This window comes from Leptonychotes weddellii, chromosome 9, assembly GCF_054177405.1.
Source record: "Leptonychotes weddellii isolate Sample4059 chromosome 9, ASM5417740v2, whole genome shotgun sequence".
NCBI lineage: Eukaryota > Metazoa > Chordata > Mammalia > Carnivora > Phocidae > Leptonychotes > Leptonychotes weddellii.
Genome location: NC_138377.1, coordinates 73,319,941 through 73,346,529, shown reverse-complemented (window position 1 = coordinate 73,346,529; position 26,589 = coordinate 73,319,941). Strand labels below are relative to the sequence as shown.

The window sequence follows — 26,589 nt, the reverse complement described above, 5'->3', positions numbered from 1 at the left end:
TGGATGCTGGTTGAGAGGTTTCCGTGAGCCCTGGGCTGGGGGGCAGGATGAGCTCTCGGGAAGGCAGTGGTGGAATCAGAGTCAGAGCTAGAAGTTGAAAGAGAATTCCATCCACCTCCCCTCCCCACAGGACTAGGACCAAGGTCTCTTGATTTCCAGCCACTGCACTGCTCCTTCATAACCCCTCAGTTCTGAGAACCGAAACAGAGACTGCTTTCTCCCTGGAAGCAGCCTCCGGCCACTTCCTATGGACAGCATGGGGAGGGCGGCCTCTGACTTGCCTTGGAGTGAGAAGCAAAAGGGATACGAGAGACACTGATGCAGAAAGTGGTCATCAGCCCCGGTGGCTGCCACCAGAGCCCCTGTGTGCCAGCAAGCACAGCACATGGCCCGGGCTTTCCTGGCTGGGTTCTGCTCCCCTGGGAAGGAGAGCTCTGTCTCTTTCTCAGCTCTTTCAGCCCCGAGGGCCTTTCACTTCCTGTTTCCCTCCTTATCTGCCCTCACGGGCCCACATGCCACCAGGGAGCTGGGTTTTCTGTGGACTTGAGTGACTGCTGGGGAGCTCATGTTCAGGGGGAGGGCACACCAGACACCCACTGCAGGGTGTCGGGCTTGAAGACAGCCTGGCTCCATTCTCAGAGACAAGAGCCCAGAGGTTTTGAACACTTAGTTTAATTTAAAACAGGCACAAGTGCAAACAATTCACAAAAGTTTCTAGGGAAGATGCTTTTGTTTTTAAAACTCTGACCCTTAAAAAAGTCCTTGCAATTTATTTTTGGCCCCAAAGCAGGCCACTAGGGAGCAGAGGAATCTAAAAATATTATCTAGATAGGGTCCTGACACCTGGAGTTCTTCCCTGGATTCCCTGACTCACAACATCCCTGAAGGTGGGGAGAAAAGGGGGACAAGGAGACAGGTGTCTGGAGAGGCAGCTAGGGCTGATAGGTTTGCACAAAGGGGGTGCCCATTTTCTTGACAGGATGGGACCCCAGGAGATGGTTCACCTCCCCCAAGACCAAGATTTTGAAAGAACGGGTCCTTGATGACCTGGTTATTGAGATGAAGCTCACAGGTAAAACAAAGTCTGTTCCCTCACCATTCCTGTCTCTGGCTCTGAGACTCCACAATATAGGCGAAACTCAGAAATCTGCCAAACCCCTAGGATGCACTAGACTCAACGCAGATCTCTTCGCTGGTCAGGTAGAGACAAGATCCTTGGGAGGTGGGAAGCCAGGCCAAGAAAGCAGGTCCCTTCAGAGTAGAACTTAGTGGCAGAAAGGATGGAGAAGCCTTATTGCTGGCCGTGGGTGACCTGAAGGGAGCCAGGCTGTCGGGGTGACCGTCTGCCACTTACACACACACACGTGCGCACACGCACACAGGCGCGCATGCACACACACACACGCACACACACACGATGTTCTCTCCATCCTGTAAAGTGAGACCACGTTTACCACTAACTCCATTCTTTCTCTTTCTCCCAGAAAAAATGCTCCTCCTCCTTCCCTGGCCTGCGAGCAGGCTGTTCACACTTCAGGGTAGGCTGTGCAGGGAGAGTGATGTCAGTGCAGGTGGGTTGGGAAGCAGGTGCAGGTCGGACTGTACCTTCGGGAAGTCAGACACGAGGGAGGAAGACAGCTTCAGGCAGTAGAAACCTTCCCTGTGGCCCTCTTGAGACCCCAGGGTTTAGAGCTGGAGCTGAGAACAGCAAGTATCCTGGTGAAGACAGGCAGTCTGCCCTCTTGGGTGGCCTGGGATGCTAGTGCACAACTACCTTTAAAAAACACCAGCTTTTTCTGCTGGGTTGGCCACAGTGGCCAGGAGTGCTGGTCTCCACGTTTCTTAGAAATATCCCTGTGCAAATAACGAAGGGTCATCCTGTAGAAGGGGTCTCCATCATCCCAAAGGCAACTGGGGACTCTCTTGGGAGGGAGAGAGACCAAGGGGCAGGTCCGGCCTGGCCCAGTGGGCTGAAGGGCAGGAGGGTGTGGGTGGGGTTTCACATTCAATCTTTGGAGAGAATACTGAGAGAACGAGGCAGGCAGGCCCTGCCGGCAGGCTGGCTGCCCAGTGTCCCCCGCCTGTGGGCAGAGGTGGCAGGTGCGCTCTGGGGTGGGCTCAGCAGGTGGAGGTCTGCTTGCGGTAGAGCTGGATCAGGGGCACCAGGCACTCGGGCAGCCCCGTCTGCAGCAGGAAAGGGTGGTCCAGGAGCTCCTGAGCCGTGGCTCTCTCCTGGGGCTCCCGCACCAGCATCCGTTCCAGGAAATCTTGAAGCACTGGGGAGACCTGTGGAGACAGGGCAGCAGTGAGTGGAAGCCACTGCATGCAGTCACTTTGGGGTGACTCGTCTGCCTGGCCCCACCATCTTTTGAAGGTCTTGAATTCTCTTGTTTCTTACTTCCTGGCAGCTCCCAGGCTCAGGACTTTTCAGATTATCAGGTAAGTAAAGAAACTTGGCATCAGTCCAGGAGAAGTGGCTAGCTCACCTCTAGGGGCTGCTGCTGGGGAGCCCGGCTGCAAATACACAGCCCATTCCCCACCCTGCTGCTGGAGGCTCTCAGCCTTCAGGCTCTGTGGCTCTGTGGAAGGGGCATGGGATTGGTATTAGTGATCCAGTCCTAGGTCTATCCCTGATCTTCGACAAGTTGCAATTTTCTCTAGACCTCAGTTTTCTTTTCTTTTTTTTTTTTTTTAAGATTTTATTTATTTATTTGAGAGAGAGAGAATGAGAGAGAGAGAACACATGAGAGGGGATAGGGTCAGAGGATGAAGCAGACTCCCTGCCGAGCAGGGAGCCCGACGCGGGACTCGATCCAGGGACTCCAGGATCATGACCTGAGCCGAAGGCAGTCGCCTAACCGACTGAGCCACCCAGGCGCCCTAGACCTCAGTTTTCTTATCTGCCCAGTGGGCTAATGATAAAATGTGCTTGCCCTGTCTTTAGTGAAGATCAAAAAAGAGGCCAGGGATGAAGTGTCTTGAAAAATAGAAAAGAGCAAAGTGAAACCTGACAAGGAAGATTTCTTTAATGCTCTAAGCCTTGGAGTTTAAGTCAAGGGCTTGTCTTGGTTCATTTTGAGCCAGTATCTTGGGATAAGGCTAAGTCTTGGGCTGTTGCAGAAGGCTACCTCCTCTGGGGAATTAGCCAATTGGAAATCTCCCCTATGTGTTAGTCCTGGGGCTGGCAGTGTAGGCTCCAAGGACCAGTTGTCTGGGAAGGTGCTTCCTGACTGTCCTATCCAGCTGTGTTGGGGCCCCAGAAGTATTTTATCATTTAGGGACTGCGTTTCAACCCTCTGGGACATTTCTTGCTCTGGCCACCAGATGGCAGTGCCATCTGCCACCCTGTGCTGAGCTGGCCACCAGCAAGGGGCTGTCCACTGGTAAGACCTGTGGGTTTGGGTGGATTTGGCAGAAAAGGGTTAAATGTGCATGCGCGCGTGCGTGCACACACACACACACACACACACACACTGGTTTTAAGGGAAAACCTGTGGCTTAGATGTGGTTAGGATGTGCACTGATGGAGGACAAGCCAATTTGCTGAGCTAGACTGGAACACCGTGCCATGGCACGGCTCCCCTGACAGAGGGAGTGGAGGGGCTCCTGCTCAGTTAGTTTCTCTAGATTCCTCCCCAGGACATCAGGGTTTTCTGGCAGCCTTACTTTCCCTTCTCTCAGGCTCCTGTCCATTGCCTGCCGGTGGAAACTTGTCTGAGTGCCCACAGGGGTTTGCTGCAGGTTTTGTGTGGAGAAGGCGGAGCCTTTTCTGGGAGCCTCTGGCTTCTGTGGAAGGGAGATTGTGGGTCTGGAAGCCCAGGCTCTGGTCCCCTCAGCTCAGGAAGAATGTGGTCATCAGGGTCCACCCTGAGCACTGACTGACCTTGTGAGAGTTTTTCAGCCTGGGTGGGGGGCTGTCCCGGAGCCTCTTCATGGCCTGCACTGGGGAATCACTGAAGTAGGGTGGCTCCCCGTCCACCATCTCAATCACCATGATGCCCAGGGACCAGATATCCACCTGTAGGAAGAGAATGTCCTTGACGCCACTGGCCAGAGTAGGGCCCCTTGGTAGCAGGGTGTTGCACGGGGACAGGAGCAGCTAGTCCCAGCTGTCATTGGTGAGTTGGCCACCTTCCTGGCCACCTGCCCTGTGGCCAGTTACTTCCTGCAGGAGTGCCCACTGACTGTAGGGACAGAGCTGTCAGCCATTCTCGGAGAATAGCCATCAGATGTGGGGAAGCCTGGCAATACCCCACCCTGCCCACAAGCTGCATGAGGAGCATTTCGGGGAAGAGTTTGTGGCAGCAAAGCCACAAGTGAGGGCAGACCCATCCAAGAGTGGGCAGGAGCAGGCGGTGGGGGGGGCGGGCAATGGGAAGTGGGGTAGGGTATTAACTAAAATGTGGGAATCCGAAAACCAGGTCTATTTGGGGAAGGGGTGTCTCTACAGGGGCCACATGAGCTGTTTGTTCCCAGTAGGAACTTCTGGGAGGACGGGGGCATGGAAGGACCGGTTACCTCAGTCGCATACAGAGACCTAGAGATCACTTCGGGAGCCATCCAGTAGGGGGTTCCTACCAGGGACTTCCTCTTAGGGACATCTTTGCTGATCTGAGCACAGAATCCGAAGTCCGAGAGTTTCACCTGTGGTTGAGATGGGGGTGGGGGGGACAGGGAGTGGTGAACTAGGGCAGGAGCTGAGCTGGGAGCACAGACGCAGGGGGAGGGGCACAGGTGCGCCAGGCTGGGGAGGGCCCTACCCTGCCATCGAGGGTCAGGAGGATGGAGTCACTCTTGATGTCCCGGTGGATGACACCCTGGGCATGCAGGTAAGCCAGGGCCTGCAGCACGGCCTCGCACACAGTGGCGATCTGCTCCTCGTTCAGCCTGGACAGGGAAGGCCAGGCCGCAGACAGAAGAAAACATGAGCTTTGGCAGGGCTGCAGGGCAGCCGGGCTAGGCAGATTAGGTGCCCCTGGGACTGGGCCCCACAGCTCCTGGGCAATACGTGTGGGGGTCCAGTCACGCCAGAGCCTTGGTGGAAATGGGCCTGGACCTAGGCTGGAGACCCCACCCCACTGCCCTGAACCCTCCTGGGTCTGTTAACCCAAATGGACAGGGGGTGGCTCACAGTGATGTGACAGGCACCCCAAGTTTTCCTGGCCTGAGGCTGCCCAGTCCCCCTGCCGGGACAATGGTGGGGGCAGCCAGCTCTCAGAGCCCAGGCCCCCAGTTGCCCACCTGACTTGGGAGACGATGTCTGTGAGGGCCCCGCCCTGCAGGAACTCCATAAGCACCCACAGCTCCTCGCCCACCAGGTAGCTCTTGTACATCTCCACCACGTTGAGGTGCTGGTAGTCTCGCATGATCACCACCTGGGGGGCAGACGGGGGTGCCTGAGTGCCAGGCCCAGTCCCCACGGCCCTGCTCCCAGATGTTCATCCTAAGCGCCCCACCACGTCCCACCCTCTCCTCCCACCTCATTAAAGAGCAGCTCCCTGCGCTGCTGCTTCCTGAGGTCCATCATCTTGACGGCCACCTGGCGGCCTGAGTGCTTCTCCCGGGCCAGACAGACGATGCCCGTGGAGCCCTCGCCGATCTTCACGTAGCTGTCCAGCAGCATCCGGGGGTCACCCTGGTCCACCACCATCCTGAGTGCAGCCTTGAATTGCTCATGTGTCACAACACCTGTGTCCTCGCCAGCCAGGGCGCCCTTGGCCACCGCGGAGTCCTGGGGCAGGTACAGGTTGCTGGTGCTGATCTGGGTTTGCCTGGTGCGTGGGGAGCCCGCGGGGGAGGACCGGCCTGGGGGTGGGCCGGCAGCAGGCGCTGTGCGGAGGGACCTCTGGGGGCTGCTGGTATCCGAGGTGGTCAGAGGGCTGAAGGTCCCCATGGGCTGGTCCGAGGGCAAGGACTGGGCCTTGGCCACCAGGCTTGGTGGGGGGTCTTTCTGCGGTGGTCGGAAAGAGGAGTTAGGCTGCAGGGAGGGAAAGAGAAACAGAGGCGGCTTTGGCTGTGGCAGCGTTTACAGCGACCTTCCCAGCAGCAGGGGGTGACCTCTGGACAGGGGCAGGTCTGACAGGGCATCGGACCAGATAGGGGAGGTGCTGTGGGCAAGGACTGTCAAATGGAGCCGAAGCCAAAGTTCCTGCTCGGGAACCCAGCCCCCAGCGTTTTCCCAGGTGAGCAGTCCGAACAGCAGCTCTTTACATCCGCTCTGCCGCTCCTGGGAAGCTGAAGAAAGCGGAGTCCCTGGGGTGTCCTCTGCTGGGTATTTCTTCCTGGGTAATTGACAGCCAGACCCCCGGGAGGCCACTGAGAGGCCGTCTTCCCTCTGTACTGCCGGGCTTTGGTCGGGAAATCTGGGTCAGAGGCATTCTTCATTCCCGGGGCGCTCCCACCCAAGGGCCCATGTGGGCAGAAGAGGCCCCGGGCAGTGGGGTGGCGGGGGTGGACAGCGGGGCAGCTGGGACTGCTTCCCAGCACAGGGCTTGGGTTAGGCTGGACCTATCCTCCTATCTGATAGCCCCACTCGTGCCTGACAGCAGGGAGTCTGTGTGTCTATGCTGTGAGAGTATGTTCCCAGCAGAGGACCAGAGACCGTGTTACCCTCTGGGGGGTTCGCAGGTATGTCTCCTGGGCTAGGGATCTGGTGCCAGAGAGATCTGGAATTAGGAGGGTAGGTCCAGCCTAACTGAAGCCCTGGGGCCAGGGGTAGGGAGGTTTCCTAGGGGCTCCCCCGAGTAGCCTCTGTACTTGCTCCCGAGCATGACTCCTGGCTGATGACCCCCACACGGAAGGGAAGGTGGGGAGGGGAGCTATCTTTATGGCCTCTGGTGGAGAAGAAAGGAAGGTGAAACTGAGTGGCAGCCTGGGCCTCAGTGAGCCCAAGGCCCAGCCCTGAAGCCTCTGAGGCTCCTTGCCTTTCAGGGCCCAAGCCCTCCTGCCAGCCTGGCAGGAAAGGGTCCCCTCCTTGGGTTCTCTCCAAGTGCTGGCGATGTGCAACATGACTCTTCCCAGGGATTATATGATTTTAAAAGGGGCACCTGGAAAGGGCCATAAGTAACCTAACGAGGGACACTTCAGGGGCTGCAGAGAACTTTCCAGAACATCTCAGAACCCATCATACGGCAGTTGTCTAGTTGCCCAGTGGGTCCTGGTCCAGATCCCCAGAACTGCATTGACCTCCAAGAACTCTCCTCAAGTGCTCAGCTTGGGCTGAGGGACCCCAAGTCTGGTCCTTGGACCCTACCAGGCTCAGCAGAGGACACCCCAGAGCCTTGTCAACCTCTTCAGCACCCTCTCCCCAGGCTTCAGGGTGCCCACCCCACCTTAGGCAGTGCCTGATCTTGCCTAGAGGGGAGCATGTATGTGAGTGCGCCTGCCAGCAGAGAGCCGAGCTGTGGCAGACTCTGCCACCCCCACCCCGCCTGCACACCCCAAAGTGTGCACCAGCTTCTGGCAGGCTATGCCTGGCTCGGGCTCAGCCTTCACAGTGAAGGAGCCAGGAGAGCCTCCCAGCACTGCCGGGATGACTCCATCCTGCCTGGTGAGCACATCTGGACAGTAAAGAGACCCGCCCACGTCTTCACCAGCACCTGCCCCTCACCCACGTTTCCCCACTCTGTGCAGTGGAGCAGTGGGACCTCTGGAGTGGGGGTCATGACCTAGATTCCAGTACTGCTCGGGCTCTGACCAGTGATGAAGCTCAGGCCGCTCACCCTCTCTGAGCCCATCTCATCTATCAATGCACGGTGATCTGGGGAGCTGGATAACATGCAGATTCCTGCTTCAGTAAGTCCCTAGAGCAGTGACTCTGCATTTTAATGAGGCCCCTGGGCTCTGATGCCAGAGGACCGTGGACCACACTGGGAGCAGCTTTGGACAAACGGGCTCTGTGATTCCATGGCCTCAGGGAGGCTGTGGGAGGACTGGGGACTGGGGGTACAGGGAGCACGGCCACTCCTGAGGCTGGGAGGCCATGTCCTGGGAGCAGAGGCTTCACAGGACAGCACCCGACACAGCTCACTTCCTCACGCGGTCACCGAGGCAGCCCCCAAGGCCCTGAGAAAAGGTTGCCTGCTGGCCTGCGAGGCGCGGCTCACAGAAAACATGCTCTCTGAGCATCTGGGTCAGGCTGGACAGAATTTGGGGACCTAGAAGCATCTAGAGCTGCTCTTGAGGTTGCTCTAATCAGCCCTTGACCTCTCTCCACCTGGATGTTGAAGGCAGGCTGTAAAATGATTCCCTTCACCTGCTGGCCTCTCGGCCCCCTACACAGGCTGTCTCTGCTCTCTGGTTGAGTTGGCTAGGGCGGCGGGGGTGGGGCAGGTGAGGACAGGCCACGCCGAGGGGCCAAGGAGGGGATTCGCTTCCCCTCCGCTGTCGAGGCCCTGTGGGGACACTGCTACAGGTGGTTGCTGAACTCAGGGGCCAAGGGTGCGGTGGGTGGGTGGGTGGATGCATGGAAGCGGCAAAGGGCAGGGATCCAGCTGAGAGCCCAGCTCCAGTGTGGCCTAGGACATGGGATGTGAGGTAGTCGGGCTGGGCCCCGTCTTCACCTCAGCAGGTTCTGGTCCCCAGTGTCCCTTTGTTGGCCTTGTTGCCGGTCTCCACAAGAAGGGAGCTTTTACTTAATGTCACCACAAGAAAAGGCCAGAGGAAATCTCTTAAGCCATGCCAAGAAAGAGAAAGGGGGACAAAAGATGGAATTAGTTGTTACGGGCTCTGGAGTTCCTTGTGTGACTGAGACGTCTTCGTGGGCGGGAAGCCACCGGAAGAGCCAGGCATGCAGTTACAATGATGCCTCATCTCCCCTTCCTGGGCCATGGCGACAGGGCCAGGCTCTCCAGCCGTGGGCTTGGGGGGCTGTAATCTAAGTGCCTCGGAGGCAAAGGCCATGTCCTAATATTTTAAAAATAATAAAGCCATTTACTGAGGGTGTACCACTCTAACAAGGGCCTTAAATGCATAATCTCATCTAATTCTCATGACCTTCGGGTTGTTTTATCATTCCACGGGTGCTATTATTATCTGTATTTGTTGATCAGGAAACGGGCTCAGAGAGGTTAAGTAACTTGCCCAGAGAAAGAGGAAGGCTGACTTCAGGCCTGGTCAGCCTGACCCCTCACCCCTAAGCTGTGGTCCGATTGGAGGTCCTTGGCATATAACAGAGTACAGGGTACACAGTAGGTGTTTAACCAAGGTTTGCTGATTGTTGAGGTCTTCTGATTTAGCCTTTCTGCCTCTAAGTGGAACCACTTCTAAATGCCCCCAGTTCCGGTCTTACAGCGCTTTGGCCTCCCTGCCTCCAGTCAGGGCTCGAAGTCTTTTGCTGTTTAGCCAAAGTGAGTGACTACAGGCCAAGCTTCCTGGGGCTGAGTACAAAGCCCCAGAGCCGCACACTGTTTTGTAGCCTCTTCTGGCCCGCTGTGGCGGTTGGTGGCTTGGCCTCCTAGGGCCCCAGTGCACGGACAGCTGCTGCAGTTGCTGCTGTGAGGGTCCTGACAGGCCCTGGGGCATGCCGAGGGGCAGAGGCGGACTGCTGCTTTGGTCTGGTGGGTTCCTGGGGCTGTGAGGGGAGGAGTAGGAAGCTGGACACAGTGGTTCTCAGCTGGGGCTGATTTTATCCCCCCGAAGGACATTTGGCAATGTCTGGGGGGACTTCTGGTTGTCCCAGCTGAGAGGGGCTACCAGCATCTAGTGGGTAGAGGCCAGAGATGCTCTTAAATATCCTATAGTGCACAGGACAGCCCCTACGACCAAGGATTATCGGATCCAAATGTCAATAGGGCAGGGGTTGAGGAGCCCTGGCCCAGAGCAGCTCGGAGGAAGTCTCAGCCCTGCCTTTTAGAGGCCTGGCTTGGAAGTATTTCTCTAGAAACGTATGCCCCAGGTGTTGGGAAGGAAGCCACTGCCCTGGGTTTGGAACTGTGGTGTCTCCCAGCCCCAGACGACGACCCCCTGCTTCCACGACACACCCTGCTGCAGTGGTCTATGGTAGATCCTTGGTAACATGCAGGATGGGCAGGCCGACCGAGGCTGGCTGGACAGCCTGTTCCCCACTGTGGGGAGCTGTCAGGAGCTCAGAAACATGCAGGTCATGTTGACACGCCCTTTCTCCCCTGAAGCCCCGCCACAGGACTCCCAAGAGGCCAGCAAGCAATCAAGTTCCAGTTCTCACCTCCTGGGCAGTGTGCACTGGCCTGCTCCCACCTGCCTTTTCAGGGAAGTGTCTCTCTGGGAGCACGGCCTTCCAGAGACCTCCTAGCTCACAGACACACCATGCCATATCTCACTTGTTCGGCCCTCTACCCCCCACTCCACGGGGGAGCCCAGCCTGCATCCTTCATCCCAGCGAGTGTACAAAGCCCAGGACCTTCTCTGGGTGCCTTGGGCTGGCAGTGACTTAGAAAGGTTGAGGGTCCAGGCCACTCCCCAAACTCTGCACCCAAGTTCTGGCTGGAGCACGCTTATGTGCTGCCGCCACCAGGGAGACGCCAGGCTTGCTCTGAAAGCCTTCCGGGGGAGGGGAGCTCTGTCACTCGGGTCACTGTCACCAGTTGTTTCTTACGTCTGACTTCCCACCCTTGCGCTGCATCGGGTAAGCTCACTTCTGCCTGCCCCTCACAAAGGAGCTAGAGATGCCATGATCAGAAAGCCTTGGGGAGTAAGAGGCGCGAGCCCGGAGGGCCCTCTCACTGCTGCCTTCCTTGACTCAGTCTCCACACCTGGGGCTCGTCCGACCCTCTCTGAGCCCACCTTCTCATCTGCCAAATGAGAAAGGATGGTGCTGTCACCGTGGACAGGACATCACAGGGCATGGAAGAAGCAAGAACATTCTCCTCTGCCTGCCAAGAAATGCCCCTTCGCTGTTTCCTATTTCACAAGAAAAATCTGTGCATTCGAGGCATGCCAAAAGTTGGCTTTCCTGCTGCTCCCAGGCCTAGGCTAACTCAATCCTCCAGCTTTTCACATGGCACACAAACCGCAGAACAAATCATTACAGAAATGGTAAACCAAGCAACCACTCAAAAAAAGGGGAGGGGGGGCGCCTGGGGGGCTCAGTCGGTTAAGCATCGGACTCTTGGTTTCGGCTCAGGTCATGATCTCGGGGTCGTGGGATCGAGCCCTGCATCGGGCTCTAAGCTCAGCTAGGAGTCCGCTAAAATTTCTCTCTCCCTCCGCCCCTCCCTGCACTCGCACTCTCTCTCTCAAATAAATAAATAAATCTTAAAAAAAAAAAAAAAAGGCAGGGTCAGGGTAGGAAGGGAAGAATCCTCCTCACTGGGGAAGGGGTTCACATGAACATCTCTGACTCCTGAGGGAGAAGCAGTCCAGGGAGCCTCTGCTCGACTTCGGGAGAGCACTGGGGCAAGCGAGGGGCAGAGGTGGAAAGAAGCTCTCAGAAGAGGGAGGCCGAGCCCCTGACCCTGCCCAGCGCTGGAACACCTATCTCTGCTGGGGCCGGGCTGGGGGCCGCTGGGCTCCGGGGGCAGGGGAAGGTCTGGGCTTATGGTTAAAGGTGATTGCCTCCCAGTTGTGGTCCACCTAGACACACCGCAGAGGGCAGGAATGTAAATTGGGGTGTACCGAAAGCCCCTCTGAGGCCCCCCAGAAAATGAGCTGGCCGGCAACCTCTGACTCACCCGTGCTAAGCCTCTGGAAGAGCAGAGCTCATCTGGTTCAGGGTAGAATCCTCAGCAGAGGCTCTCGATCATTCTGTTCCCTTACGCTCTCCCTAGCCTGACCCTGTAAGTGGGGAAGGCCAGGCTCCCTGCCCTGCTGAGAGTGGCCCAGAGGGTGGCCCCAACCCCACCTACCTTGCTCTGGGAGGGAGGGCCCGGCTTGCTGCCACTTGCAGGGGCCGTGGCAGGAGTAGACAGGAACATGCTTCGGAACAGCCTGCGCTTGAGGCTGCTCTCCTGGGTCTTAGGGCTGGGGCTGCCCTCCCCGCCCGGCCTGCCTGTTGCCGAGCCCACCAGGCAGGACTGTGGCCGGGCCTCCTCGGAACCGTGCCTGGCAGCCTTGGTCCCGCGCCTACTGGAGGCTGCAGGGGGCGAGGCGCCGGGTAGGGAGCTCTGCAGGCAGGTGCCCAGCTGCAGGCAGCGCTGCGTGGCGCCCTGGAACTCCGTGGGGCCTAGCGACTGTGCCTTGGTGGCCAGCCCATTGGGGAGGACCCTTGGGCTCTGTGGCTCTGGCCACGGCATCTGCCTGCGGCCTGCTGGTGTGCCCCCATTGCAGGTGAGGTAGAGGCCATGGGGGTCGGTGCGCTCAGCCTGGGGGCTCTGCAGGTACATGTCTGGGTCCGTGGCCCAGTGCTCGTCCCCCAGCAGCCCCAGGGACTGTGCCCGCCGCCGGCTGGTGGGGCTGCGGCCACGCAGGGTGTTGGAGCTGATGACCGACAACTTCTGGATGTCGTTGAGCAGCCCTGAGATGTAGCCATCCATGGGCACCGAGCTGCCCCGCACCACGGTCTGTAGGGGAGGGAGAAGAGTGTGAGCGAGCAACCTGTTGTTCACCGCAGGGAGCCCCCACGGGGCTCATGGGGAGGCACCCCAAGGACCTCGCTTGCTGTGTCATCTTAATTTTTCAGCCACTCACTGGGGCCCACAGCAGGTCAGGCCCGTGCGGGGGGCAGAGATACAAGGAGAAAGCCTATTGTCATGGGGCTCGCAGTCCGGCAGGGCAGACAGGGGGTAAGCCCCTCAAATGGTATGGGCAGCTGAGCTTGGGGGCAGGGGGTGGGGTCATTCTCTAGCTCTATCTGTGGCCTTATGGGACATGTACAGAGCGCCCCGAGGAGGTAGCAACCAGTGAAGGGCTCTCCTCCGCATATTCTGACAGGGCCCTGACTCCAACCCCTCTTGCCCTTCTTGACCCACACAACAAAATCCCCCTGGTCTGGGAGCCCCAGCCCCACAGGGGCTGCGGGTCCAAATATTGCATGGGACACACTTAATACGAAAAGATTACATGTTGTTACCTGAAATTCAAATTTTACTGGGCATCCTGTAATTTTATTCGCTAAATCTGGCAACCCTACCAGCCTGCAGAGAGGGGCTCCCCAGGCTCCTCCTCCCTGGAAATGGAGTCTTCACCCTGGGTGAGACTCATGAGTGGGCAATGAAAACAGCCAGCTGATTGATAGCTGGTAATGAGGTGCCTTTGTGGTCTTGCCAGGCACGGTCATCTGTGGAGTGGGAAGGACTAAACTCAGCCCGACCATCCTCGCCGCCCACCTTACCTTCATGGGCTGGAGCTGCACCCTCGTAATGCGAGAAGGGTCCACCACGGGCTTGGGGCGCCGCAGTGTGTCCAGGATGTTCTGCCATTGTGGTGGGAGGCCCACAAACTTGCCTTCTTTGGGGTCGAAGGAGGTGTGGACACGGTGCTGGAAGTTCTGTGGGGCCGAGATCTCAGGGCGTTTCTTCTTTTTCTTTCGGAACATGGTGCCTGCGTGGGGAGAGTCGGGCTGGGCTCCAGTGAGGGGCTTCATGGGCACCTGGCCCCGGGAAGCATAGGCGGCTGCAGTGGGTGCTGCCCCCCCGCCCCATTCAGGGCTCCCTCCCCCCAGCCCAGGGCTTCCCCTCACCTCTCATCCCTACTTCCTCAGGGATATGGCTAGCTCCCAGCAAAGCAGTCCCAGAAACAATAAAAGTGCCAGAAATAAGCCAACACAGACTATAAACAAGGAAAAGAGGTGTCTGTCTTCTTGTCTGTGCCAAATCTCCTGCCGAGCAGGCAGACTCTGGGGGTGTGTTTTTATAAGATCCAAAGCCCATTACAAATATCATTCTGCTGTCAAATAATTGAAAAAGGGGAAAGAGGGAAGAAAGCAGGCAAATTCATTTTATGAAGCAAGTACGACTTTGATTCTTAAACCAGGTAAGAATAGTACAAGAAAAAGAAAATTTGAACCAATCTCACTTATGAACAAAAGTGAAGATCCTAAACAAAACTAATAAATTGAATCCAACAGCATGTTACAGTTTTTTTGTTTAACTCAGGTTCGTCCCAGGATGGTTCAACGACAGAAAACCTATTTATGTGATAAGCCACATTCATAAAAAGCCAACATGTTATCCGGTCTGGGACCACAGATCATAGGACCAGGAACCCCCAAAAGGGCCCTCTTGGTCACCAAGTGCTTGGCTAGTTCCAGAAGGGTCCTGAGTCAAGGCACATCTGGCGTGGGGGAGGGCAGCTGCCTAGGGTTAAGTCTCCCCACTTTGGGCCCTTTTCCCTTGAGTCTCAGAACTCTGTGCAAAACATCACTTGCAGCCAAACCTCTAGCCCTTGCTAATCTGGGCTTTGCCTAAGGCCCTGTGAGCAACGTCAACAACTACTAGTGGCAGGGGCGTGCAGATTTGAGATGGGGAGACTGGAAACCCAGAGTAAAGTGAGGAATCCAGCTTGCCTTCAGGGAGTCCCGGGCCAGGACCACATGTGGATGGAAGACTGGTTGGGAGTGCTCACTTGAATGCTTTTGTATTGGAAGCAGCTCAAAGTAGCTCAATGGTTTTTTTGTTTTTAATTTTCTCTTTATCGTGGTAAATATACTCAATGGGCTCTAATGTCACCTGGAAAGATCACTTCTAGGTTTCAAGAAACAGACATCTTTGTTTCTTGAATTGAATGCTTGGATCATTCATCTAACCAAAGATTTGGTGGTGTGGTTCTGACTGTTCTCTTTTTTGTTGTTTTGTTCTCATTTGCAATAAATACAAGTTCTTGTAAATAAAACAAACAACCAAAACAAACAAACAAAAAAAACCCCACAAAGATTTGGAATACAGACAGAGCCATGGCATTCTCCTTTGGTTCCTGTTCTGGAAACAGCATTTTCCTGGTCACTTTAGCAGGTTCTGGAGTAGGTCACAGATGTGGGCAGCAGCTGGTGCCCACTCAGAAAGGCAGGGGTCCTCAAACGGCCACAGCTTTCCCAGGAGGAATTCAGCACGTGTGAGTCAATCTGAATCTACATCACACCTCTTGGAATGTCAGCCGCTTATGAGGTTTTGACGCTGGCAGTCTACCAAATGCTCCCTGTGGGCAAATCCACGTGTGCAGGAGCCCCAAGGACCAAGGCCTTTGGAATGAAATACACCTGCTGAGTTGCAGGCAAATTGTGGGCAGTCTCCCACTATTTTGGGGAGGCTCTGTGCAAGCTACCTAAATGTTTTGTGCCTCAGGGATCTTCATTTATAAAACAGCGTTAGTAAAGGCTGCCTCACAAGGCTTAGGGAGGTTTAAGTGAGTAGAGCCCCAGTGAATGGGGGCTGATTCTCTTTTCATGTTACCTCTCTGTGCACCTGTTCCCGAGCTCATTGGGACGTGAACAAATACAAATCCAGGAGAGATGCCCAATACCGTTCCTCGCAGATTTGCTGCTCAAGGGGCCATGCCTCATTTGGGGGACCTGGGCACCTCACCACCTCTCCATTATGTAGACGCTTTGTGGTTTGGTAAAACACCCTCCTCCCTCTCAGCCTTTGGCTCCCAAAGTCCTCATTCTGCAATCCTGTGTTTATAGCCTCACAGATAGCCCCTCTGTCTCTAGATTAGCTTCACTGATGGTTTCACCCTCCCTGCCTCGTTCTGTGAACTCAAACTCTTTTGCAGGTGTAGGGACGTATCTGAGAGCTGAAGAAGAGTGGGCTAATACTTTTATCCCCAAACATCCCTCTCCCCGACTTCCCCAGCCCTAACTGAGTGCCCAGCTTTTTCTGTAGGAATGTGCGGGGACAGCATCGTTAGCAAATGGTAAATGGCTCTGGGATTCCCCCTCCTCGGTCCCCTTCTGAGAACAAGTTTTTCCCAGAGGCAGTAGGAAAAGTCTGAGGAAAAAGAAGGACACCACAGAGTCCTAGGACCCAAGGTTGTGGTAGTGAGGGTGGGGAGCTGCTGGAAGGAATGAACTGAGCTCGGGTTTTGGAGGAGGGGGGGAGTAGGGCCAGAAATCAGAGCTAATGGGAAATCCCCACCTAAACAGAGGCTGCTAAGACTCATCCAAAATGTGGTGAGACTAACACTGCCTGGGACAACATGATTGTGTACATAGGAAATCGAGAAAGATCTACATACAAACTATTGGAATTAGGTAAGTGAATTTAGAAGGTCCCTGATTCAAGATCAATATAAAGAAAAAAATCAGTTGTATTTCTTCATACCAACAACAAACAAATAGAAAAAAAATTTTTTTTTAAAGATTTTGTGGTACAATGGGAAATAGATGTCTGGTCTTAGTTTCCTGTTCCTGGGCATACAACTCCTAACACCCTTGCGATCCCAGATGGAAAGAATGTTCCAACTTTCGGACCTGCCCCTGCTCTGGGGAGGGAGTGGGGCTGGAGATTGAGTTGATCTTCAATGGCCAATGCCTTAATCAGTCATGCCTATGCAATGAAGCCTCCATAGAAACCCCTCAACGACAGGATTCAGGGAGCTTCTGGGTTGGTGCACATATCAAGGCGCTGGGAGGGTGAAGCAGGCGGGGAGGGTGGGGAAGAAGTTCTGTGCCTCCTACCCCAGCCCTTCCCCTATGCATCTCTCCCGTCTGGCTGTGGCTGGGTTGCATCTTTTGTAATGAATGAGTGCCATGAGCCATTCTAGCAAATTATAGAATCTGAGGAGGGGCTCATGGGAACCCCCAACTTATAGCCAGTTGGTCAGAGGTATGGGTGGCCTAAGACTCACAACTGGCATCTGCAGTGGAGGGTGGCTTGTGGGACTGAGCCTGGGGGGACTGTGCTGACTCCAGGTAGTGCCAGAATTGAACAGAATTGTTGAAGAGCCAGTTGCTGTCTGAAAGTTGGAGAACGGGCGGCAGGAGGAAGGAAACCCTTCTTATTTGCTGTCAGAAGTGTTACCAGGGAGGGATGCCTGGGTTGCTCAGTCGGTCAAGCACCTGCCTTCAGCTCAGGTCATGATCCCAGGGTCCTGGGATCGAGCCCCTGGATTGGGCTCCCTGCTCAGCAGAGAGTCTGCTTCTCCCTCTGACCCTCCCCCCTCTCACTCTCTCTCTCTCACTCTCTCTCTCTCAAATAAATAAATATCTTAAAAAAATAAATAAAAATGTCAAATACTTGGAAATAAACCTAATCAAAGATGTGCAAGGTCCCTACATTGAGAAGTAGAAAACATTATTAAAGAAATTAAAGAATGTTCATAGATTGGAAGACTCAATGATACAAAGATATCAATTATTTCCAAATTAACCTACAGATTTGTTTCAATCTCAATCAAAATCCCAGCATATTTCTTTTGGTAGAAATTGACAAACTGACTCCAAAATGTACAGAGAAGCATAAAGAATCAGGAATAGTAGAGACCATCTTGAACAACAAGGTCGAAGGATTATACTACTAGATATCAAAATTTATGGGAACAGTACAATACAGTACAATAATTGATATAGGGTGGAACTGGCATAGGATTGACAAATCGCCCAATGGAACAGAAGAGAGAATCCAGAAATAGATCCATTCATAGAAGGTCACTTAATTTATGACAAAGTGACACTGCAATACTCTAGGGAACAGATAATCTTTTCCAAAAATGTAGCTGAAACAATTAGATATCCATATGGAAAAAAAAGAATCCTGAAAAATGAATTCATGTCATACTCCAATTAATTAATCAGATCTAAATGTGAAAGGTAAAATAATAAGCTGGAGGCAGTGATGGGGGGATGAGAGAGGGGGAAACCCACAGTCTGGCCATCACCTGCCCCAGGTCCAGTGTGGGTGACTATGTGGGGGCCCAAGTTTGGTGGGCTCTCCTGGAACCCCTCACATGCTGGGGCCCAAACCACCACACCCATGGGTCCCAGGGATAAATTAAACTACTAAGGTTTTCTTTGTCCAAAGCAGAATGCTCGATGGCAAAGGTTAGGAGTAGGGGATTCTTTCTAGGATTCCTTCCTTCCTTTCTTCCAAGATTTTATTTATTTTAGAGGTGGGGGGCATGGGGAGCAGAGTGAGAGGGACAAGCAGACTCCGCACTGAGTGTAGAGCTCAACACAGGGCTCGATCTCAGGACCCTGAGATCATAACCTGAGCTAAAACCAAGAGTTGGATGCTTAACCGACCAAGCCACCCAGGTGCCCCTCTAGAATTTCTTTCTAAGTGTCTGCCTTCAGCTCAGGTCATGATCTTGGGGACCTGGGATCGAGCCCCATGTCAGACTCTCTGTTCAGCGGGAGCCTGCTTCTCCCTCTCCCTCTGCCTGCCACTCTACCGGCTTGTGGTTGCACTCACTCTCTGTGTCAAATAAATAAATAAATAAATAATAAATCAATCCTTTTAAAAATTAAAAAAAACTAATAAAGAATACAAAACATTTTAGAATAAAGAGTGATCATGAGGTCTGAGTTTCTAAGAGACACACTCACCCGCTCCGGTATCCAGTGTTGCCCAGTCATTCGGCGTGAAACCCCTGAGATGCAGACATCCTGCATCTCTCCAGCAATGGCGCCCGTGTCCTTGGAGCACACCACCCGCCCAGACAGAGGCCTCGATTTGCCATCTCTAGGTCTCCATTTTCCAGCCTGATTTTCTACCTTCCGACCCAAGCCCAAGGGCTCAGGGGCCGAGGGAAGGTGGTTGCTGCATCAGCCATGAGGCCGTAGTGGTAAACCAGCCCATGCCAGCCCTTAAAGTTGCCATCCCAGTATCTCCATCTCTTTGCATGCACACTCAATTCACCTAGTAGAGATTTCCTCAAAGAAGATACCCTGAGGAGGGAGGAGGAAGGAGGAAGGAAGACGATCTTCCCTCCAAGAGCCAGTCCATGCCTTTCCTCCTGCCTAGCCTGACAGAAATCACCTGGACCTGACACTCTGAAGTAGAAACGGCCAGAAGCAGAGCACCAGCTCAGGCTCAGGGTGCCCTCCGCTGCCCTAGCCCCTCCTGTCCCAACACAGGGGAGGGAGATGCCGGTTCTTTCTTAGGCTGGGATCCATCCTTGTGATTGAGGAATGCTTTGAACTTCCCTCTTCTGAATGGCCGCAGACATCACCTGCTGGCTGGCCGGCTGGCCCCAGACTGGACCAGAGGGGGATGCTGAGGACGGGAGGGGAAGAGCCCTGCCCAAACCAGTTTGGGAAGGAAGCTCCCCAGGCACAGCTCCTGCCGAGGCTGCTTCCTCGAGCCAGAGGCTGGCAGATGGGGAGCCTGTCAGTTCCTGGCAGAGGCTTTCTGGAGGAAATCCTGCCATGCCCAGCTCCCGAGGGTGGAGCTGGTGGGAGAGTTCAGGGAGCCACAGGCCTGGCGTCACTGATGGGTAGGGCTGTCATGTCCGAGAAGCAGAAGCCACAAAGGGAATGTGCTTGGCTCTTTCCAAGGATCAATTCATTTCATTTTCTCACCAACCCCAGGGGAATAGGAATTACTATCATTACCCACGATTCTAGATGAGGCTCAGAGAGCCTAAAAAACTTGCCCAAAGGGACAGAATCAGGAAAGGACTGAGTTGGGGGTCTGAACCTACATGTGGTTTCTAAGCCCCTGCTCTGTCCCCCATGCTTGTTCTGAGGGAGTTGGGCGGTTCTTCATCTCTTTCCTGGGGGGTCTCCATGAATAGCCGTGGGGCTGAGCAGCCTGGGTGGACCCATGGGAGTGAAGAGAAGGGGATGGCCAGGGCCAGCTCTCTCAATCAAGATTGCATGGTTTTTTTCCTGGGCTCACCTGTGAGTCAGAGGCCAGAGGAGATCGGGGTTGTCCTGACTTGTAGGCTGACCCTTACTTTGTTTGGCATCAGGTTTTGTTTTTGCCCTGCAAGGGGTGGGTAAAATGTTCCAAAGTGCTCATGTTAATTGCTGTGGCATCAGGGCCTGGCATATATGAGAAAAGCTGCGGGAGCAGCAGGAGTATATTCTCTCCAGCACGGATCCACGGCCCCTCGGTGGGGTCTCAGCCTGAAGCCAGGCAACCTGCACGCTTGGCTCAAGGAATGGTGGGCAGTGCTCTGTGGCTGACACTACTGTTCCATGACTCCAAGGGGTCTGGGTGGTGGGCCCCCCGGAGCAGGGTTCTGTGGTGAGGCTGGTCTAGGGTCCACAGTGGGAATAAGCAGAAGAACCGCAGTGGGTGCATCACCCTCAAACTGCTCCCCTGGGGCGGAGGAGACATCCACCTGCCTGGGCCTGGAGTGCCAGAGCCACCAAGCTGTTTCCCCAGCAGAGTCACCTACCTTACCTTCCACGCCCAGCTTCGAGGGGGGTTTGGCTATTGCCCCACACCAAATCCCTTTCAAAGGAAGGATGTGTAGCCCATGAAGGGATCCACAAGAAGGGGCTGCAGGCTGGGGAGGTGGCTTCCAGAAAGTGAGTCCAGAGGAGTTTGCAGCTAATCTGAGGGGGGCAGGATTTGGTTGGTTGTGTCAGTCCTGAGATCTTGTTAAATTCTTAGGAATGAGCCCCGTGGGATTCCCCTCCTGTCTGGATGACTGGGAAGGAGGCACCATGGGCCCCACTCCAAGTGCTAGTAAGTGAGAGTGGAGGGACACGTGGGCTTCCTCTGAGGGAGGCTCGGCACCCGCTTATCTCAACTGAGCGCTGGCTTGGGGTGGCCCCAGAGAATGGGGTTCCTGAGTTTCTGCTTGTGACCTCAGCCTACTTTCCTCCTTTGTAGGCTGTAGCATTTCCAGTGGCGACGAGGGAATGGACCCATTCACCTCTGCCAGCTTCCCCAGATACACGAGGAGCTAGAACAGGGGGCAATTTTAGGCATCTGTAGTAAATACCCACTCAGTCAATCATCACTCAGGGAGTGCTTAGGGTAAGCACTGTGCTCTGGGCTGATCATGTCACATAGAGGATCTCCTCCTCACAAGCCTATAAGGCAGGGCTACTACTGTACCCATTATGCAGACGAGGAAACCCCAGTTCGCAGCAATCAAGTCATTTGCCCAAGTAAAGCAGCAAAGAAGAGGAAGACCTGCGTCCATCTGACCTGATGTGAATGCGGCTGCGGGCAGATGTCACCCGCCGCCACCACCACCCGTCGTCTCATTCTCAGACCCATTCATGATGCCTTGGGAAAGGAACTATTCTAGACTCATGATGCTGAGGTAGGTAAGCGCCCCTTCTTTTTTTTTAAGTGGGCTCCATGGCATGGAGCCCAATGTGGGGCTTAAACTTACAACCCTGAGATCAAGACCTGAGCTGAGAACAAGAGTCGGACACTTAACTGACTGAGCCACCCAGTGCCCCCCCAACCCCGGCCAAGCCCCAGAGTTCTGTAGCACTTAGAAAGGTACCTCCACGACTGCCACCATCCGGGCACAGAGTGGCCTAAAAAGGACCTTGTCATCTCCAGGGCTGGGCCCTTCCATCCAGAGATCTGTAGCTGGGTTGCCCGACCTCTTTGTAACCCACTTTGCGAACTGTCATCCAACACAGGCTGCTGTGAAGAAGGATGGGCCTCACTGGCCCCTGGTTGAGAACATCATGGACAGAAGCTAGCTTTTCACTGAAGTATTCTTATTGGCCAGGAATATTTTTCTCAAATGTTATGTTCTGGAGTTTGTTTAAGTATAAAAGTATGTTATTCATTCATTGATTCAATAAATTCATTTATTGTACATCAACTCTGCTCTGCGTTCTAGGGACTGTGGTGAATAAAACAAAATTCTTGGTCTCTTGCAGTTGGGCTTGCTATTCCAAATAGATGTTGCTAGACGCCACCCTGATCTGCACCACCTGCCAGAAGAGATGGTGGTGCACGTGCTTGGGGACTTGCTCATGGGGTCTGGCCTCTCCTCTGTCCCTGGCCAGCTTTCAGTCATTCAGTGGCATTCCTGACAGGGACGTGTCTGTGGCCTGCTCCTGTGGCCTGCTAGAATACATTCAGTGATGCGGAGCTCCCCCGCCTTCCTGAGGCCCCTGCCCTCTGTCCTTCTGTCCCCTTGCTGCTCATCCTTTGTATGGAGCTGATCTCTGTCCTCCCTCAGCCTCTAGCAGGGGTCTGGGCCTGCCGCCTACCTCTCTTCACATGACATGAGTCAGGAGACTCATTTCCTGGCCCCCAAGTCTCACCAGGGGGGAGGGCCTGAAGAGAATTTCATGGGCTTTTCTGCCCAAAGGTCACCTGCAGGGTGGCTGGGTCCTAGAGCCAGGCTGTGCCCCTCCCCACCATTGCTCGAGGGCCTCGTAGGATCTGCCCAGGGCCTCCATGCTGAAGCATGCAGGGTCCCCAGGATGCTGAGCAAGACCTTGAGGTTTTGCTGTCGCACTGGAGAGGCCCAGAGAGAAGCTGAGTGTGCAGGGCAGAGGGCATTATGCACATAAGCCAAAATGCCTGGGTTCCCTGCACTTGCCATCATTCTCACACTACAGGTCCCAGCAAATCCCCAGGGGAGAGATAATGGGGCTGTTGTTGAAAAGAATATGATAATAAAGCTCGTTCAATCTCTTGTGTCAACACTCCAGCTGAATGAGAGGCCAAAGAGCCAGGCTGGCCAGCCAGGAAGGTCAATATTGACTCAGGCCCGCCTCGCGGCCCGCTCCAGCCTACTAATGCCCTGCCGTGGTCCGGCAGCGGCGCGAGCCAGAGCAGCCCTCTGACCTCTCTGCACTGTGCTTAGAAGCCACAGCGCTGGGCTTTCCCGGGCTCGGGGTTATCTCCGAAGGAAGAGTAAAGAATGGCCTTCCTGGAAGGGCTGTAGGCCGAGCACTCTTCACTCTCCCCGATTTTCAGCAGCAGATGTCTGAGTCCCTGTCACAGAATACTTAGAGGATGGCCGGAAAGAACCACTAGAGTCCCCAGTCACAGGCTTAAGGCCCCTAATCACACAAAAAGATTATGTTTAGGGGCACCTGGGTGGCTCAGTCGTTAAGCGTCTGCCTTCGGCTCAGGTCATGATCCCAGGGTCGTGGGATCGAGCTCCACATCGGGCTCCTTGTTCAGCGGGGAGCCTGCTTCTCCCTCTCCCACTCACCTGCTTGTGTTCCCTCTCTTGCTGTGTCTCTCTCTATCAAATAAATAAATAAATAAATAAATAAATAAATCTTAAAAAGAAAAAAAGATTATGTTTAACAGCTCTTAATTTCCTGTGTCTCTGTGTTGTTCCCCTCTTCGCTTTATGCTTACAATACTGCGAGATGGGTCGAAGCTGCTTTACTGGGCACATCTTAAAGATGACAGGTGGCTGGGGAGAGGACAGAAGGGACCAGAAAGGGAATACACACACATATGGGTATAAAGTGTGTAGCATGTGTCAGACGCTGTGCTAGGTGCTTCTTTTGAGTGCATTTAATAGCCACAACCCTACAAGCTAGGTATTATGAGCTCTGCTTTATAGGTGAAGAAACTGAGGCTCAGAGAGAAAGACTGTCTGAGATGGTAAGTGTGGAGCTGGTATTCAAACCCAGTGTCTCTAAGCTTCTCTAAAATGCCTGGCGCCCAGAGAAGTCAAACGACCTGCCCCGGATCACACAGCTGCTGAGGACCGAGCTAGGACTAGAAGCCTCAAGCCAGAGGCTCCTTCTGCCCGAGGCAGCCCTGTGGCCACAGTGTGTCCAGGGTCTCCCATGGACATGTGAGTTCATGTGACACATACAGAACATGCTGCTGTCTCTGCCTCGAAAGCTGGACCCTCTTCCAGAAATAGCCCCTCCCCCGGGCCACCTCACTACCTGCACTCCACAGACCCTCTGCCTTTATTCCCATGGCTTGCTCTAACCCCTCCACAGTCTCCTACCACAGAGCCAGACCATTCTCAAATTCTCCAGGAGAACTCAGGGCTTGGGTAGTTTAACCTTTCCTAAGTAATAATTAGAGGCTTGGGGAGGAGGCTCACGACAGGGGCTGTTCGACATTTATTATTTATCACCAGGACTTCTCACAACTATCCTCTGAGGCAGGCTTGATTGCCCCGTTTTATAGGTGAAGACATTCGAGTTTGAAGAGAAGTAAAACAACTTCCTTAAGGAATAGAAGGCAAAGTCAGAATTTGAACCCAGCTCTTTCTGATTCCAAATGTGTTCTCAGCTACTGTCCTATGCATGGCCCGAGGAGAACTCGCAGTATTACAGTGCATGCTGCAACAGTTCCAAAAGGCCCCAGCACAGACATAGACTTGACCCTCCTCTTTTTCCGACCTAGAAAAACAAGTCAGGGGAGCCTAAAACACACCAGAATAGGACAAGATACAGAAAACTCAGCCCACACCCCGGGAGCTCTTCATGTCTTAGCCCTTGGTGTTCCTAGCAGCATCTATATTCCAGATGGGATGCCACTCATCATCCACGGGTGTGGGAACAGCTGGATCCATTTTAGCAGGTTGGAGATCTGGGGAATGAGCTATCAGGCTGGGATGCGCCGGCTACTGCCCTTCCTGTTTGGGAGCTTCTTTCCCAAGCAAGAATTCAGTGCACCAACCTTGGTGACCCTGTCTCGCCCCAGACAGGCATCACACATGACAGCAGAGGCTGGGCCAGGGGCAGGCAGGGCATCTGCCTGGGGCTGGGCTGGTGGAAGTTACAAGGCACACCCACTAAGTTTGGAGAAATGGCACCTAGAAGGGACCACTGCCCCTGCCTAACAGTACCAAGAACATCCCAGGAGGGCCACCTGCCTGCCCACTGTCCCTTCCAGCTTGTCCCTCAAGGAGGTCTTGAGAAGGCTCCTGAATACCTTACCGGGCTGAAGGTTCCTCACTCACTTCCTGGCCGCCTTCCTCGCCTCCTCTTCCTCCGGACTCCTCACCCTTCCGTGGGCAGCGCTCTCAGGCAACGAGGAGAGGGAAGACTGGGGACCTTCCCCGGCCAGTCCTCGGAGGCCTGGGTGGAAACAGATCAGAAAGTCGTTGTGACAAATGTAGCATGTGTCTCTGTGGATTTTGCGACTGGCCGGAATCCAGAGCATTTGGAGCCGCCCCAGGCCTGCCTCCCGACAGAACCATCATCTCAGGTACATGGGGAGGTGGCTGGCTCCCCGCACGGCGCACGGGGAGGAGGGGCGGTGGGCGCAGCTCCGCTTCGGGCCCCTGTCCCCCCGGCCGTCCCACTCAGCGCGGCCACCGGCCCCACCTCGCAGGCCCGAGTGGGGCGCCCCCTGGGACGCGAATTCGCAGGCCCCGCGCCTCAGCAGTCCCAGCCGCGGGGCCAGAAGCGCCGGCGCACACGCGGAGGTCGGTCCGCTCCCGGCTGCGCCGGCTGTCGGTCCCGGCGGCGCTCGGGGGCCCCTCCGCCCCGCGCCCTCCCCACGGCCGCTCCTGGGTGCACGGGGCGCCGGCCAGCCCCGAACTTTGGGGACGGAAAACCCGGGGAAAGGGGGCCGCGCGGGCGGGAGACCTGGCCCCGCGTCCTGGCCCCCGCCCGGGGAGGGGTCGCCGGCCTCCCGGGGTGGCCGGGGCACCCACCTGCCCAGCGGGAAGTCCCTGGAGAGCTCGGGAGGCCGCGGGAGCCGGGCCCGCCCTCGGCGGGAGGGACCTTGGCGCCGGGAACGGCGAAGAGAGGGCGCGCATACTTGTTTGTGCAGCGCAGGCTTCACCTGGCCGCGAGTTTGATTTCAGGGTGTGGCCTCAGGTAGGACAGGGCGAACACAAAGCCCGGGAAAAGTCGCCGAGGAGTGCAGGCGCCGCGGCCAGGAGCCTCTTCGCCCGAGGGGCGCCCCCCTCCTGCTCAACCCTTTCCTTCTAATCACTCGGCTCCAGCTCCGGTCGGCCCTTCGCTTTGGGGCCCTGATCCGGGTTGGGCCCACTGCGACCTGCCGGTGGCCCCCTGGCCCCTGGACGGCCGCGCAGGGGCCTGACCTGGATTATCCGCTGAGCGCCTCGCGGTGTAATTAACTAATTTGCATTGCAGATGCACATCTGGAGGCCGCGGGTCGACTCCTCTCGGATACCAGAGGTGCAGCGGGGCGAGTGCACCCACCCACATACTGCGGAGTCTCAGCCGCAGTCCCCAAACCTGGCATCTTGGCCTGTCTGTCCCATCTGGACAAGGCCCTAAGACTGTTTTGAGGTAGTTCCCATACGCTGGCAGGAAAGCCAAGATTTAAAGAGATTCCAATTCCCTTGTCACACCCGGCCTCAAGATACCCCCCCAGAAGGAGACCTTCCGGGCGCCCTGAACTCCCAGGGAATGGGCCTGGTTCCAGAGCTGGCATCTCCTGGTTGTCCCCAGCAGTGCCCTGGCCTAGGAGCAGGATGGCCATTCAGAGTGGTGGCTCCCTCCTGGCTGCCCTTTACCCTGCTTCTTTTGAATTAGAGGGTAGCTATGTTGTGGGGGAGAGGCAGGGCCACCCCTCTGTCTCTTCCCTAAACAAGGAAGTGAGCAGACCCTTGCTGTCCTGGGTTTGGGCCCCCAGAGAGGGCGGTGTCCTACGGAGTGCTAGGGGGATTCTGGCTTGGAAATTCAGTATATCTAGACCTCGAGTGGCTGCCCCAAGCAGTGGCTGGATGGCTGCCAATGTCACAGAGGGGACTGAGGACAATGCTGGGATTTTTGTCATTGTTGGGTGCCTCAGTCTTTCCTTATTGAGTTCACTATTGCCATGTCTCATCTTTATTCACTGATTTTTTAGATCTATCAATGCAATTTCTAGATAAAGCATTTGCATATGGACTCTATTGCTTATGCAT

The 26,589-nt window shown here is 55.2% G+C and overlaps 1 protein-coding gene across 6 annotated transcripts in view; it reads right to left on the bottom strand.

The window, feature by feature from the left end:
• Positions 1-656: 656 nt before the first annotated feature.
• Positions 657-26,589, bottom strand: part of PAK6 (p21 (RAC1) activated kinase 6) — a 36,995-nt gene continuing 11,062 nt past the window's right edge. For 4 of the 6 annotated variants that reach the window (XM_081830879.1, XM_081830880.1, XM_081830882.1 and 1 more), the window contains exons 3-11: positions 24,644-24,784; positions 13,247-13,455; positions 11,823-12,476; positions 5,480-5,977; positions 5,242-5,375; positions 4,761-4,887; positions 4,519-4,644; positions 3,884-4,018; positions 657-2,286 (exon numbers count right to left, since the gene is read on the bottom strand). In XM_081830879.1, coding sequence (XP_081687005.1) covers positions 2,119-2,286; positions 3,884-4,018; positions 4,519-4,644; positions 4,761-4,887; positions 5,242-5,375; positions 5,480-5,977; positions 11,823-12,476; positions 13,247-13,450 — 2,046 coding nt within the window. In that variant the 5' untranslated portion in view covers positions 13,451-13,455; positions 24,644-24,784 and the 3' untranslated portion in view covers positions 657-2,118. Of the gene's footprint in view, positions 2,287-3,883; positions 4,019-4,518; positions 4,645-4,760; positions 4,888-5,241; positions 5,376-5,479; positions 5,978-11,822; positions 12,477-13,246; positions 13,456-24,638; positions 24,785-26,589 lie in introns of all 6 variants that reach the window. The other 2 variants (XM_081830883.1, XM_081830884.1) reach the window with 2 other exon arrangements.